At 50.2% G+C, this 15,682-nt stretch overlaps 1 protein-coding gene across 1 annotated transcript in view; it reads left to right on the top strand.

Moving 5' to 3' along the window:
* The window catches only part of COL28A1 (collagen type XXVIII alpha 1 chain), a 99,529-nt gene that overhangs the window by 25,499 nt on the left and 58,348 nt on the right, over positions 1 to 15,682 (top strand). Inside the window, exons 11-13 of the mRNA XM_073646119.1 lie at positions 13,023 to 13,091; positions 13,353 to 13,421; positions 14,942 to 15,010. Coding sequence (XP_073502220.1) covers positions 13,023 to 13,091; positions 13,353 to 13,421; positions 14,942 to 15,010 — 207 coding nt within the window. The remainder of the gene's footprint in view (positions 1 to 13,022; positions 13,092 to 13,352; positions 13,422 to 14,941; positions 15,011 to 15,682) is intronic.

Here is a 15,682-nt window from a genome sequence, read left to right as displayed (position 1 = left end):
GTAATATAATCACCTTCCAATGGAGAGAAGTCATGGGTAACAATGGAGTTTGTCTAAATATTCAAAAATATACAGTATAGTTAGCGTAATTTATTTGGATGTAAAGGCAAAATCCGAATGTCACGCACCTCAATGCAAAGTCTGTAGGAGGCTTTCACCTACTGGGCCATGTATAATTCTGGTCTCCTCTTCTGTGACTCGGGTCCCTTTTTCCAGTCAAGTGCATCTGCTACATCTACATTAACGACTCCTTTAGCTGCTCACCCAACAGGATGTCTTGTCTTCTCCTTGGTGAATTTGTGGCTTTCTCGATTTTTAAAAAATAAGGGGTATAAGCAGTATGAAATCATTAATGTAGCTCCTTTGTAATGTTCTTTGACATTTTTCTTGTTTTTAACGTCAGCACTTTGGGAAAGTTTTTGAAAGTCTGTAAAAGCCTAAAAAACATTAATAGCATAGCCATAAAAGTCTTAGTGTCTAACCTGGGATGCCCCATTGCTGTCTTAAAGCTGATGGTGATTATATGTCATTTGACAACCAGGTTGGACACACACCACTACATATGGTAGCTATGTAGGCCCACTATTGAATGCTAACCACAAGAAGTGGTTGGCCTTGAAGGAATTCTAAAGACAAAACCCAAGAAAAAAAACAAAAAGAGCATATATCCTATAGTAAGTAAATAATAATAGTATGTGCGAATAATATAGGGTACATGGTTAACACTATTTTAATCAAAAAGTGTAAGGCTATGTGCCCACGATGCAGAAATGCTCCGGATTTTTCTTGAGCGTTTCTGCATCTCCCTGGCAGAAAAAACGCATGCGGATTGTACATGCAGATTTTACATGCGTTTTCCTGCCAGGGACAAGCGGATGTGAAGCGTTCTTCACTTGCGTTTCCGCATGCGGGTTGTCGATTTTAGCATCTGTGACACCCCAGGGGTCTGGTTGCCACAGTGATAGAGATATTATGTCTGAGAGAAGGTGGGAGGTCCTTTGGTCAGGGATCCTGTGCATGCCACACCTCCTGCCCAGTCTTGGGAGGGGAAGAACTTCCCCTGTATAAACCCGGGGCTGAGGCAGGGTGAGTCAGACAAGGAGAGTGGAGAAGAGAAGCAGCATAGGAAACAGCAGAGTTACAAGGAGTCAGGGGCTGGCAGCTACAGAGCTCGCCCTGACTAAGAAGATTCTTTACCGGACCCGGAGTCCGAGGCTGTGGGGACTAACTCCTACCCAGCAGCAGAATCCGTCGGGCAGGGGATTTCAGGTCCTCTGGCCCAGAAGCCCGAAGGCACGGTCACACGCGTGGGACCAGCACCGCCATCGTGGAGCGGAAGCCATTAGAAGGCCCCGAGTCACCGGCCATACGGGTGAGCACCACACGGTACACTCAGGGACGTGGGCTACTTACATCAGCTTCTAGCAAGGTAGCCAGAAGAGTACAGTCAGTTTGGGAGGCCTACAACTACGCCTGGCCAGGGGAGATCCCATCTGCTCAAAGACTGACCAGGCCCCGTTTGCTAGCAAGTACTCCGGGAGGGTCTGTCGTTGTTACCAGTAAAGACCCTGAACTACACCGTACCGTCTCTGAGTGGTTCCTGCTACCCCCATCATCCACGTCGGCTGCCCTGAGGCCATACCCCTCCCGTTGGGGGTTATACTATCACGCTGCACAATCCTACCACCGGCCTCAGCGGTCTGCCCTGCAGCAGCAGCTTCCTGGCTGCACTCAACGGGTGGCGTAGTCATCAACTATTTACTACTAATAGACTGCCGTCTAGTTTGACTCCCTGGGCACGGACCGGGTCACCGCCACGAGATTACAACCCTCCACGGATCCGGCTCCGGGTAAGCTCCCGCGTGCGCACCGCAGCGCGACACAGGCCCAGGGGCGCGTCAACTTTGGCGTAGTCGGCAGGATTTCGTGCCCGCAACCACCGGGTACTGCGTGCCTGAAAAGCAAAGACTGTTCAAACTTACCAGTGGTGAAGTTTTCCCGCCATCCGGCGCCATCTTCGACCTTCTTCCCGCCATCCGTGGAGTTTTCCCGCCATTGGACGCCATCTTGAGGACGCCGCGCGGGAAGAAGAGGGGCGTGGACTCCGAAAGCGTGCGAGAACTGAAGCCCCGCCTCACGTCCGGACGTTGCGTAAGGTCCTGGAAGGAGCCCAGCAGACGCCGACGTCACAGGAGCGCGACGGAAGGTCCTCAACCCTGACGATCCACTGCGGAGCCGCGGCCTACGGAAGAGGATCATCGCAAGGTAGGCCACGGTCCACTAGGGGGGAGGAAGATGTCGGATACGGAGGAGAGCTTCACTGCCTCAACCCCCGCCAGCGCTACCGCTGCTGCAGTTATGCCCTTCACCATGCCCTATATCCCGGGAGCAGCTTGGCTACCCCAGTACTCAGGGGAGTCACATACCCTGCATGACTTTAGAGAAAAGCTGGATAGCCTCTTCCAGGTGTACCCCCTCACAGAAGAGCAAAAAGTGAGCATCCTGGTGGCCCAACTAACCGGGGCAGCCAAAAGGGAAGTAAAATCCTGGCCACCTGGGAGGAAGACTGTCGCAGGGATACTAACCCGGCTGAAGGACACCTTTGATACCCGCACCTCAGCCGAGATTAAGCTTAGATTCTACGGGTGCAAGCAGCGAGCGCATGAGAGTATAAGGGACTATGCACTAAACCTACAAGAGGCCCTGAGGGCCATAAAGCAGACCGACCCTGATGGGGTGGGAAACGAGGACAGGCTGTTGACTGAACAATTTATAGAGGGTTTATATTGCAATGCCCACCGAACCCAGTTGCGGGCAATGGCCTTACAGGATCCCCATCTGGACTTTGCACAGTTCAAGGACAGAGCCATCCGGGTGCTCCGAGAACCGGCACCAGGTGGCGTTGTGACCCACAGACGCCCCACTACCACTTACTACCAGGAGGCGGCGCCCTTGTCAGCAGGGCCTGTGGGAGCTGATGCGCAGGCTTTGGACAATGACCCGGCTCCAGACCTACACCATCAGGTCCAAGAGCTAGCTAAGAGCGTTGCTGCGCTAACCCGAACTGTGCAGTCTTTACAGGTTTCCACCCCAGGGAAGATCCAGCTGGCATCCGGACCGGAGGACATCCCGTGGCGTCGACCAAGGAGGACCCCACCGGCCAGAGGAAGACCCAGTGACCGATACAGTGAGGACGGACGACCCATCTGCCGCCGCTGCAATCAACCCGGACATATGGCAAGGTACTGTTCTTTAAACGGGCACAACCTGGGGTAGAGGGCCAACCCCCAGGAAAAAGATCACCAGGCCCATCGAACTGGCGCGACAGATATGTGGGAGGACGTCCAGTCTTGCCTGTGGTACTGGATGGCATTCCCATGAGTGCCCTACTGGACACCGGGTCACAGGTCACCACCATCCCGTACGTGCTCTTCAAGCAGTACTGGAATGACTCGGATATTACCCGCTACCCCGACGACGACTTGAGTATCATCGCCAGCAATGGTCAGCCCGTGCCACAGATCGGATTTAAAGAGGTGACCATCAAAATTGGTAGAGTCGAACTGGCCGCACAGGGACTGATCATTGTAGATATCGATAAACATGAGAGTCACCCAAAAATAACTCTAGGAACTAATGTAATTGAAAATTGTCTTGCAGAGGTGATTTTCCTTTTACAGCAGGTTGCCAAGAATGCCAGCTCCGGCGAGCAGCGGGTGCTCCAGAAAGAGATCCGGGCACTGATGCAACGGCAACAAGTGGAACTCTCCGGCGGTGAGATTGGTAGCGTAAGAATGTGTGACCCTTTTCCTATTGCCATGCCCCCAAAAAGTGAAATGATGATTTGGTGCCGGGCAGCTATTGGTCTGAGAGGTAGAGATTACCAGGCAATGGTAGAACCAGTTTACTCAGACAGTAGGCCCACCATTTTGACAGCACGGGGGGTGGTCAATGTACGCCATGGGAGGGTGCCCATTCGCATAATAAATATCGGGGAGAGGGAAGTGTACCTGCCCCGGTATGCCACGCTAGCCAAATTATATACCACTAATCAAAGTTCTATACAATCTGTGGAACCCTTGCCTCCATCTCACCCGGAGGAAGGTAACGGCTCTAAGAAAGACATGGAGGACTGGTGTCAGCAACTACATTTGGGTACTGACTCCACTCCCTCACATCAGAAACAAGGAGTCTATCGGGTGGTTCAAGAGTATGAGAGAGTGTTTAGTAAACACCCGTTAGACTTCGGGCGAGTCAAGGGGGTAGAACATCGCATCCCCACGGGAGATCATCCTCCCATAAAAGAGAGGTATCGACCCGTACCCCCTGCACATTACCAACACGCCAAGGGGATGCTTAGAGATATGAAGGAGGCTGGGGTAATCCGGGATAGTTGTAGCCCCTGGGCAGCCCCATTAGTTTTAGTCAAAAAGAAAGACAACACCATGAGGATGTGTGTAGATTACCGGAAAATCAACCGTATCACACACAAGGATGCGTACCCCTTACCAAGGATAGAGGAGTCATTGGCTGCTTTAAGATCTGCTAACTTCTTCTCTACCTTGGATCTCACTAGCGGGTACTGGCAGGTTCCTGTAGCAGAGGCGGACCGGGAGAAGACCGCATTCACCACCCCGATGGGACTTAGCGAGTTCACCTGCATGCCGTTCGGACTCTGCAACGCACCAGGAACCTTCCAACGCCTAATGGAGTGTTGTCTGGGCCACAGAAACTTCGAGACGGTCCTGTTGTACCTGGACGATGTCATCGTATATTCCAAGACGTATGAGGACCACCTGAAACACCTGGCGGAAGTGTTCGAGGCTCTGGCGAGTTACGGCCTAAAGGTGAAACCCTCCAAGTGTCACCTCCTGAAACCAAAGGTGCAGTACCTGGGACACGTGGTGAGCGCTGACGGAGTGGCTCCCGACCCCGATAAGATCACCGCAATTAAGGGATGGCCAAGCCCCTCCAGCGTAAAAGAAGTGCGGCAGTTCCTCGGGTTGGTAGGCTACTACCGAAGGTTTATTCCCGGTTTCACCAAAAAGGCAGCACCTATGCAGGACCTCCTGATAGGCCAGTCCCGGAAGGCCAAGAACCAGAAGCCGCCCTTCAAATGGGAAGAGCTGGAAGAAGAGTCCTTCCGCCAGCTGAAGATGGCCCTCACGGGGGACGAAATCCTGGCGTACCCGGATTATAGCCAGCCCTTTATCCTCTACACCGACGCCAGTAACATCGGGTTAGGAGCCGTACTGTCCCAGATCCAGCAGGGGAAGGAACGAGTAATCGCCTACGCCAGCCGAAAACTGCGACCCACCGAAAGGAACCCCGAGAATTACAGCTCATTTAAGTTAGAGTTCCTGGCCGTAGTATGGGCAATCACTGAGCGCTTTAAGCATTACCTCGCTTCTTCCCGGTTCACCGTGTACACGGATAACAACCCGCTGACACACCTGGACACGGCAAGACTCGGTGCCCTGGAGCAGAGGTGGATGGCCCGTCTGTCCAACTACGAGTTCACAATTAAATACCGGGCAGGACGCTCCAATACCAACGCGGACGCCCTGTCCAGGATGCCCAACCTGCCGGACGGAGGAGAAGATCCGGAGGGACTGGAAGAAGTTGAACTCCCTGCGTTCCACCGTCATGGGACTATTCAGTATTCCCACCGGGTAAGGAGTAAGCAGGCTGCTACGTCGAACCCCTTACCCCACTACAACTGGGCGGAAACGCAAGACAGCGACCCTGCCGTCCGACTGGTGAAGGAGATGCTGACTCGGCCGGAGGCTCGCCTTGAACCAGACGCTCCGGAGGAAGCCAAACAACTATGGGCAGAGAAGAGTCGACTGTTCCTTTACAAAGGGAAGTTGTGCTGCAGAATGGTTAACTCCCGGACGCATGAATTACTCTGGCAAGTAGTGGTGCCACGAAGAGACGCAGCCATGGTGATGGAGGCATACCACGACGGAGCTGGACACTTTGGGTGGAAAAAGCTGGAGTTCCTGCTGCGCGAGCGGTTCCACTGGGTAGGCATGAGGGGAACCATCGAGAAGTGGTGCAGAGATTGTGGCCCGTGCAACCTGAGAAGGAAGGACCGAGCCAGCCAGAAGACTCCCCTGCAGTCCATCGTCACCCGGCAACCGTTGGAACTGGTAGCCTTGGATCATGTAAAACTGACCCCAAGCAGAAGTGGCTACGTCTACGCGTTAACCATCGTGGATCATTACTCCCGGTTCTAGGTTGTCGTCCCCGTCAAGGACTTAACGGCTCAAACAGCAGCTAGAGCCTTCCAGCAGCACTTCTGCCGTCCACACGGGTACCCGGACCAAGTGCTGACGGACCAGGGACCTGCCTTTGAAGCGGAGGTCTTTCAGGAATTCTGCAATCTGTATGGCTGCCGGAAGATAAGGACGACACCCTACCATCCGCAGACTAATGGACTTTGTGAAAAAATGAACCAGGTGGTAATGGATCTTCTAAAAACATTGCCCCTGGAAGAACGCAGTCTGTGGCCTGAAAAGTTGCCCGATCTGGTGGACCTATACAACCACATCCCGGTAGGTTCCACCAACTGTACCCCGGCTTACCTAATGAGGGCAAGACCTGGTAAGTTACCTGTTGACCTGGAAATGGGAGTCCTGACCCCCGAGGACACTTCACCAGAAACAGACTGGGACACAGAGAGGCAGCAGCAGTACCAGAGAGTACAGGAGAGCGTGGAGCGAAGTCTCTGTCAGGCTAGGGAAAGACAAGAGAAAACTTACAACCAGTATGCTCCCGCTGTTCCCCTGGTACCCGGAGAGCAGGTCTTGAAGAGGAAGAGACGGCTCCACAAGTTGGACGACCAGTGGGAGAAGGACCCGTACACCGTACTGCCCTCAAGCCACGAGAACCCGAAGGTCTGTACCATCAGTAAAGACGGAGGGGAAACCACAGCCATTGTATCCCGGGACCACCTGAAGAAGTGTCCCGAACAACTGAGGAACCCTGAAGAGGAACAAGAAGACCATCGACCCGTGGAAGAAAGGGAAGATATGGTTAGTACCGTGCTCGGGGACTTTCCTCAGTCTTGGACTCAAGTCAATGGTGCAGTTGTGGTACCCGTACTCACCTTCCTCCAACCATCATCCCAAGAACCTACGGAGCAACGGGTAGAGCTGGAAGAACAGCCGGTCCAGGAGGCAGAAGACTCCACACAAGCAGAACAGGAGAATCAACCCTCTGCTTATAGTGAGCCTGCCGTACCCCTAGTGAGACAAAGAGCCGGTAGACAGCTGCCCAGTTTACCCTTGACAGCTCCTACACCCTGTAGTTCAGGGCCAGACAGTCAGCTCCGTAGGTCCACTCGGGCCACTAGAGGCCAGTTACCCGCACGCTGGAGAATTTAAAGTGTATAAATTGTTTTATTTATGTTTTTCTGTGTCTTGTTGCTTGTGTATAATTTTGTGTTTCTAGTTATTTTTAGGAAACCTTGGTGGATTTACCAGGAATCCTTGTATATAGTTGGAGCGTAACCCAGGATGGACTAGAGACTGTTAAGGACTCGGGGTAGGACAGACCCCTACCTGGTTACGTCTCCCTGTGTTGGTGAAATGGACACCTTTGCTTTTCTTCAAAGACTGCATCCGGTTGCGGACACGCCGTAACCATCTTATGTGTTTTTCTTATAGTATTGTTATTGTTATACTTTGTTATGTTTTTCTAAATGTGTTTAGTCCCGGAGTACTAAATTTCACTAGGGGGGAATGTGACACCCCAGGGGTCTGGTTGCCACAGTGATAGAGATATTATGTCTGAGAGCAGGTGGGAGGTCCTTTGGTCAGGGATCCTGTGCATGCCACACCTCCTGCCCAGTCTTGGGAGGGGAAGAACTTCCCCTGTATAAACCCGGGGCTGAGGCAGGGTGAGTCAGACAAGGAGAGTGGAGAAGAGAAGCAGCATAGGAAACAGCAGAGTTACAAGGAGTCAGGGGCTGGCAGCTACAGAGCTCGCCCTGACTAAGAAGATTCTTTACCGGACCCGGAGTCCGAGGCTGTGGGGACTAACTCCTACCCAGCAGCAGAATCCGTCGGGCAGGGGATTTCAGGTCCTCTGGCCCAGAAGCCCGAAGGCACGGTCACACGCGTGGGACCAGCACCGCCATCGTGGAGCGGAAGCCATTAGAAGGCCCCGAGTCACCGGCCATACGGGTGAGCACCACACGGTACACTCAGGGACGTGGGCTACTTACATCAGCTTCTAGCAAGGTAGCCAGAAGAGTACAGTCAGTTTGGGAGGCCTACAACTACGCCTGGCCAGGGGAGATCCCATCTGCTCAAAGACTGACCATGCCCCGTTTGCTAGCAAGTACTCCGGGAGGGTCTGTCGTTGTTACCAGTAAAGACCCTGAACTACACCGTACCGTCTCTGAGTGGTTCCTGCTACCCCCATCATCCACGTCGGCTGCCCTGAGGCCATACCCCTCCCGTTGGGGGTTATACTATCACGCTGCACAATCCTACCACCGGCCTCAGCGGTCTGCCCTGCAGCAGCAGCTTCCTGGCTGCACTCAACGGGTGGCGTAGTCATCAACTATTTACTACTAATAGACTGCCGTCTAGTTTGACTCCCTGGGCACGGACCGGGTCACCGCCACGAGATTACAACCCTCCACGGATCCGGCTCCGGGTAAGCTCCCGCGTGCGCACCGCAGCGCGACACAGGCCCAGGGGCGCGTCACATCACTTGGAAAGTGCTTGACAACTTGGTCACACTTTATAAATCCATGCAAATGATATGGATTTATATAGTGTGACCAAAAGAATGGTAAAAAATAAATATTATACTCACCTTCTGATGGCCCCCGGTGTCTTTATCCGATCTGTCCTGGCTTGCCAGCAGCTCGCAGTAGACTAAAAGGACCTGTGGTGACGTCATCTAGTCATGTGACGGGTCACGCGACCGCTGACGTCGGCGGTCGTGTGACCCGTCACATGACTAAATGACGTCACCGCAGGTCCTTTTAGTCTACCATGAGCTGCCGGCTAGCCAAGACAAGGACACCGGGGGTCATAAGAAGGTAAGTATAATGTATATTTTTTATTTTATTCTTTTTTTTTACAGGTACTATGGTACCCGGGTCTGGAGGAGAGTCTCCTCTTCTCCAGACCCTCGTACCATCCGCACATTGAACCGCAAGTTATCAGCATGTACAGATGCCGTGATGCGAATTCCATGTGTTCCAATGCAAGTCAATGGCGGCGAAAGCGCCGCGATTCAGCAAAATAATTGGTAGTGCTGCGTTTTTTTCTGCAATGATAATCCGCAGTGGAAATTTCCGCAGCATGTGCATAGCACATGCGGATTATCATTGGGGAACACGGCAGGCCTTCTACCAAGCGTTTTTTAAGCGTTTCTGCAGCGGAATTGCCTCTGCGGAAACGCTTAAAAAATGCGGAGTGGGCATAGAGCCGTAGAGTCATCCCACTGCAACAAGGTGTACCCAATCAGAATGGTCTTATCCTGTCTCTAGTATTAAAACCTTACCTTGTGTCAGCCGACCTCAATGTGAATAAGGGAAGAGCAGGCCAGGTGCCAACTGTTCAGCCACCTGTCCATAGGAAGCTATATACGCCTGTTCGTACAAGGTACAAGAAACTACAGCAAAACAAAAGAAATGAGCCGGAATATAAATAGGTATACATGCAATGCCTCAGATTCACAGACAAAACCCAAGAAAAAAACAAAATGAGAATATACCTTTCTGAGCTAGGCATTTCATTGGTTTAGCTTCCCATGGGAAGGTGGCTGAACAGTTGATCTTCTCCTGATCTGTTCTTTTTCACATTGAGTTCGGTTGACACAAAGTAAGGTTTTAATAGTAAAGATAGGATAAGACTGTCCCAATTGGGTACACCTTGTTGTGGTGGGATGTTTTTTGATAAAAAAAAATAGTGTTAATCAAGTACCCTATGTTATTTACATGTACTATTACTATTTACTTATTTACTTGCTGTAGGGTAAATGCTCATTTTGTTTTTTCTTGGGTTTTGTCTGTGAAATGGCTACAGTGTGAATGTGCTCTTACATATTGCACATATACCAACTTGTGCTCCAGCTCATTTCTTTGGTTTCCCTGCAGGAATTCTAGCAGAGAAAGTTTACAATCTGAAGATGTATAAGTGTAATGATGGCTGCAATGAGGCATAGAAACGCAGAGGTACTCATTGCAAGGAACAGTACAACTTGAACACTTTCAATGAGAAGCATTGCCAAAAAAAACTAAAATTGCTACAGCAAATTGGTAATCAACTCCATTCTCCACCTGAAACCCAGAACGCCAAGCAATGGATCAATAAGATATATGGTCATGTGTATCAAAAGTCATTGTTTCAAAACAGAGGGTATGGTAGTATTTCTGTAGAGGTAATCTATAATATAACTGGGGATGCGGGTCTCTGTCCAAAGCCTCGATAGACTGCGCATGTGTGACGCGCAGTCTGGCTCCAGACAGAAGACCGCATCCACCCGTTACAGGTAAGAGGAGGTGTATGGCGTTGGAGATCGCGGTATGCGTAGGCACTGAACGCACACTGCAATCTCCGGCGCCATACTTACCTGACCGGGAAGAGTGTTGCCGCGGCGCCTCTCTTCAGCGGAGACCGGGGGCGGAGTGAGACACATTTACAGTGTGTCTTCAGCAAAATGGCGCCGGACAGCGCGCTGCTCTGTCGCCGCACTCCTCCCCCTGCCTCCGGCAGAACAGGACGCTGCAGCGCTGGAGTACAGAGAAGAAAGGTGAGTATAACTGTTTATTGTTTTTGGGATGTGTGTATAGTGGCGGGGGGTGAGGGGTGCCACGCATACCGGGATTAGGGGAGCCATGCATACCAGAATAGGGATGAGGGGAGCTATGCATACCAGAATAGGGATGAGGGGTGCCACGCATACCGGGATTGGGGATGAGGGGTGACACCCATACCAGGATTGGGGATGAGGGGTGCCATGCATACCAGGATTGGGGATGAAGGGTGCGATGCATACCAGAATAGGGATGAGGGGTGCCACGCATACCAGGATTGGGGATGAGGGGTGCCACGCATACCAGGATTGGGGATGAGGGGTGCCACGCATACCAGAATTGGGGATGAGGGGTGCCACGCATACCGGGATTGGGGATGAGGGGTGACACGCATACCGGGATTGGGGATGAGGGGTGACACGCATACCGGGATTGGGGATGAGGGGTGACACGCATACCGGGATTGGGGATGAGGGGTGACACGCATACCGGGATTGGGGATGAGGGGTGACACGCATACTGGGATTGGGGATGAAGGGTGCCACGCATACCAGGATTGGGGATGAGGGGTGCCACGCATACCGGGATTGGGGATGAGGGGTGCCACGCATAATGGGATTGGAGATGAGGGGAGCCACGCATACCGGGATTGGGGATGAGGGTGCCACCATAGCAGAAGAGGGATGAGGGGTGCCACGCATGCCAGAATAGGGATGAGGGGTGCCACGCATACCAGGATTGGGGATGAGGGTTGCCACGCATACCAGGATTGGGGATGAGGGGTGCCACGCATACCAGGATTGGGGATGAGGGGTGACACGCATACCAGGATTGGGGATGAGGGGTGTCATGCATACCAGGATTGGGGATGAGGGGTGCCACGCATAATGGCATTGGGGATGAGGGGAGCCACGCATACCGGGATTGGGGATGAGGGGTGCCACGCATACCAGAATTGGGGATGAAAGGTGCCACGCATGCCAGAATAGGGATGAGGGGTGCCACGCATACCGGGATTGGGGATGAGGGGTGCCATGCATACCAGGATTGGGGATGAAAGGTGCCACGCATACCAGAATAGGGATGAGGGGTGCCACGCATACCAGAATAGGGATGAGGGGTGCCACGCATACCAGAATAGGGATGAGGGGTGCCACACATACTGGGATTGGGGATGAGGGGTGCCACGCATACCGGGATTGGGGATGAGGGGTGCCACGCATACCAGAATAGGGATGAGGGGTGCCACGCATACCAGGATTGGGGATGAGGGGAGCCACGCATTCTATGCATAAGAATAGAACAGTATAAGACATGAGCTGACGCAGTGCAGACCTTGGATCCTATGCGTGTTTCACCCTGCTTCCTCAGGGGACGCCCCCTAGTCTTGCAATGGGTTACACTGGATTACTTCCATGAAGTGCTGCTTTCCGTAGGAGCAAACCAGAGGCAAGAGGTTTGCCACGAGTGGTCAATACTGAGAAGTGACATAAAGGACAAAATCGAGAGGCAACCATGTGGTTGAAATACAAGACAACAGGAAATACAAAATAGCACATAGGAGCAAAGGATCAGGGAGCCCAGGTCTAACTGAACTAACTAAATAACTAGCAGCTAGAGACTGCTGGGGTTTATATAGAAGGGAGAACTGCTCATAGCTCCCAGCAAAAGAGCTAATTATATACCAGCTCACTGCAGCAAAACACAGGTGGACAGGAAAGGGATAACTAAACTCCGCAACCTAAAAGCGAAACTTTGACCCGCTGCTGGAATCCAGCAGTAATCGTAATATTAGTGCGACGCCGCCTAGCGATCAGGCCAGGGGTTGCAGTAGTATGTTCAGACACGGATATGACACCCTGCTGTCCATCAACCGGGAATACAATTGCAGGAAAGCATAAGCACAGGACCCCCTCGTCCCAGTTACAAAGGCTAGGTTTACATCATCACTATTGTCGGCTCTCAGCTGTCACGTTCGAGTCAGAGATCCGCGGACAGTCCATGCATTGCTGTCAGTGCTCAGACCATATTTCACGGATGTCTGTAGCAGCCCTAATCCGTAGAGGTCTCTGTAGATTCTTATTACTCTTTTTTTCTGATGCTAGCATATATTCAGAAAGCGGTGCCCTGATTTATCATACAACACTCATGGCACTTGACACTATTTATCTCCTTTTAAGTTATTATGTTAAACTTTAACAAAAAATGTATCATCAGGAATTAATTTTATTAATTTCCACAGGGTGATAGAGGAGTTGCAGGACCGCCAGGAGTACAAGGTGAAACAGGGATAGGACTACCTGGACCCAAGGTAAGAACAATAAAAAGTTCTACATCCTATCAGCAGTCAAGTTTGCCAGTGCCATATATTTTTATATTTCTTTTCCAGCAAAATATGGACTATAGCTATTCTCACGGTTAGCAGCTGATTGCTACGGGTTCCAACAGCCAGACCCCAACATTTAGCTCTCCGTTGGGGGTGTTATGTTAAGAAATGTAGATGTCCCAGGAGGACACTGTTTAAATGATCTTTATCAATGGTAAATCAATTAATATAAATTAATCATTTTAGGGAGACTTGGGTCTACAAGGCAGACCAGGACCAAATGGGCCACCAGGAATTGGAGAACCAGGACCAGCAGTAAGTATCTCTTCACTTTATCAATGGTTCATATTGTATGGAGCTATTGAATTTAAAGGGAACCTGTTAGCCTGTTAGCAAAAAGAAAAAAACAGTATTAATAGTAACCTGGGGGTTAATACAGTTTGAACTACATGTGGCAGCTCAGTTGAAAGTGTGGCTGCAGGTAGAAGATTAAGTTATATTCTCCCTGCAGCCACTCACATTCAGTCATTTGGGTGGCACGTGGACTGTGATATCAGTTAATGCTCTGTACACAGTGAGTGTGCTGTTTAATGAGCAGTGACTGATCACAGCCCCGGCTCTGCTCCAGTGACTGAAAGTGAGCGGCTGCAGAGAGAATATAACTTAATTTTTTACCTGCAGCTGCACTTCCAATAAGGCTAGGATCACACAACTGTTTTTCTCTCATCAGTGAAAATTGGCCTGATTATGCTATTCACAGAGTGTGATCAGGGTGTGATCAGGGTGTGATCAGGGTGTGATCAGGGTGTGTTTAGGATGGGATCAGGGTGGGATCAGAGTAGGATCCGATTTTTCTCGGAGGTAGAGAAAAAAAAAGTTTGTCCACCTTTTCCATTCAATCTGTCCTTGAAAATCGAACGCACACTCGCATCTCAGTGCAGTGCAGTGCAGATCAATGTTTTCCATGGACACATTGACTTGAATGGCCAAGTGTGATCCAAATATTGGAGGCTAATCGTGCCACTCGGTCCGAGGAAAGAAATCGGACATGTGCTCGGCCACATTGAATAACATGGGGATGAGTGCTATCCGTCAAAACGATGGATAGCACTCGTCCGATTATTATGGCCATGTGCACGACCCCTAAGGCTGCCACATATGCTTAAAACTGTTTTTATCTGCAGATTGCTACTACAGATGCAGGTAAATAATGTTTTGACATTAGTTTTCCTCACAGGTTCCCGTTAATACATTTTTCCAGAATAACATCAATAGAATTTCAGAGTATTGGTGCTGAATTTTAGTGAAAGTTTAGCATAGTAAATTTTTCTAAAGTCAGAACATATTAAAAAAAAGTAATTATATAGTCTATTTTCTATTATATCATTATAAATGTAATCATCTCTCCTTTATAATAAACCAATTAATTTGAAAAAAGCAATAACCTAGTGATTTCCCTACACCGAAATCATGCTGGGACAGGTTTCTATATTCTGTCCTGATTCTGACAGATCTTCAAAAACCTTCTGTAGATGAATTTATGTAGTTTTATAAAACCCACAAGCAGAAATTATTCTTAGATGTAACAGATTAAGATCAGCACTGAATGAACGACCCAAAGTTTGTTTTTTTCTCTTGGACACAATTAGGTAAACAATCGGAAATATTGCTTCCAGCCATCCTGCTTTTCTCAGTTGTCGTATTAGGAGCAATATGACAGTATCATTGTAAAACAAGTTACAACTGGACTGTAAAGAAAGGAGTGTTTATAGTGGTAACTCAGCAGGTATTACAAGTGAAGAATGATATATTGTTCATGATTTTCATTGTAACAGGGACCTCAGGGATCGCAGGGGCTTCCAGGAGAAAGGGGACCACAAGGAGAAGGATTACCTGGACCTAAGGTAACACCTATCCATGAAGTGATGGGAGAATCTGAAGTATATGTATGTATGTATATATATATATATATATATATATATATATATATATCAAAAAAATAAGGGGAACACTTAAACAGCAGAGTATAACTCCAAGTCAATCAAACTTCTGTGAAGTCAAACTGTCCACTTAGGAAGCAACACTGACTGACAATCAATTTCACATGCTGTTGTGCAAATGGAATAGACAATAGATGGAAATTATTGGCAATTATCAAGACACACTCAATAAAGGAGTGGTTCTGCAGGTGGGGACCACAGACCACATCTCAGTACCAATGCTTTCTGGCTGATGTTTTGGTCACTTTTGAAAGTTGGTTGTGCTTTCACACTCGTGGTAGCATGAGACGGACTCTACAACCCACAGAAGTTGCTCAGGTAGTGCAGTTCATCCGGAATGGCACATCAATGCGAGCTGTGGCAAGAAGGTTTGCTGTGTCTGTCAGCGTAGTGTCCAGAGGCTGGAGGTGCTACCAGGAGACAGGCCAGTACACCAGGAGACGTGGAGGGGGCCGTAGGAGGACAACAATCCAGCAGCAGGACCGCTACCTCCACCTTTGTGCAAGGAGGAACAGGAGGAGCACTGCCAGAGCCCTGTAAAATGACCTCCAGCAGGCCACAAATGTGCATGTCTCT

Source organism: Phyllobates terribilis, unplaced genomic scaffold (assembly GCF_046119375.1).
Source record: "Phyllobates terribilis strain yellow unplaced genomic scaffold, ASM4611937v1 Scaffold_9__5_contigs__length_417890890, whole genome shotgun sequence".
Classification (NCBI taxonomy): Eukaryota; Metazoa; Chordata; class Amphibia; order Anura; family Dendrobatidae; genus Phyllobates; species Phyllobates terribilis.
The sequence above is the reverse complement of the archived record's forward strand: the minus strand, read 5'-3'. Positions and strand labels throughout refer to the sequence as shown.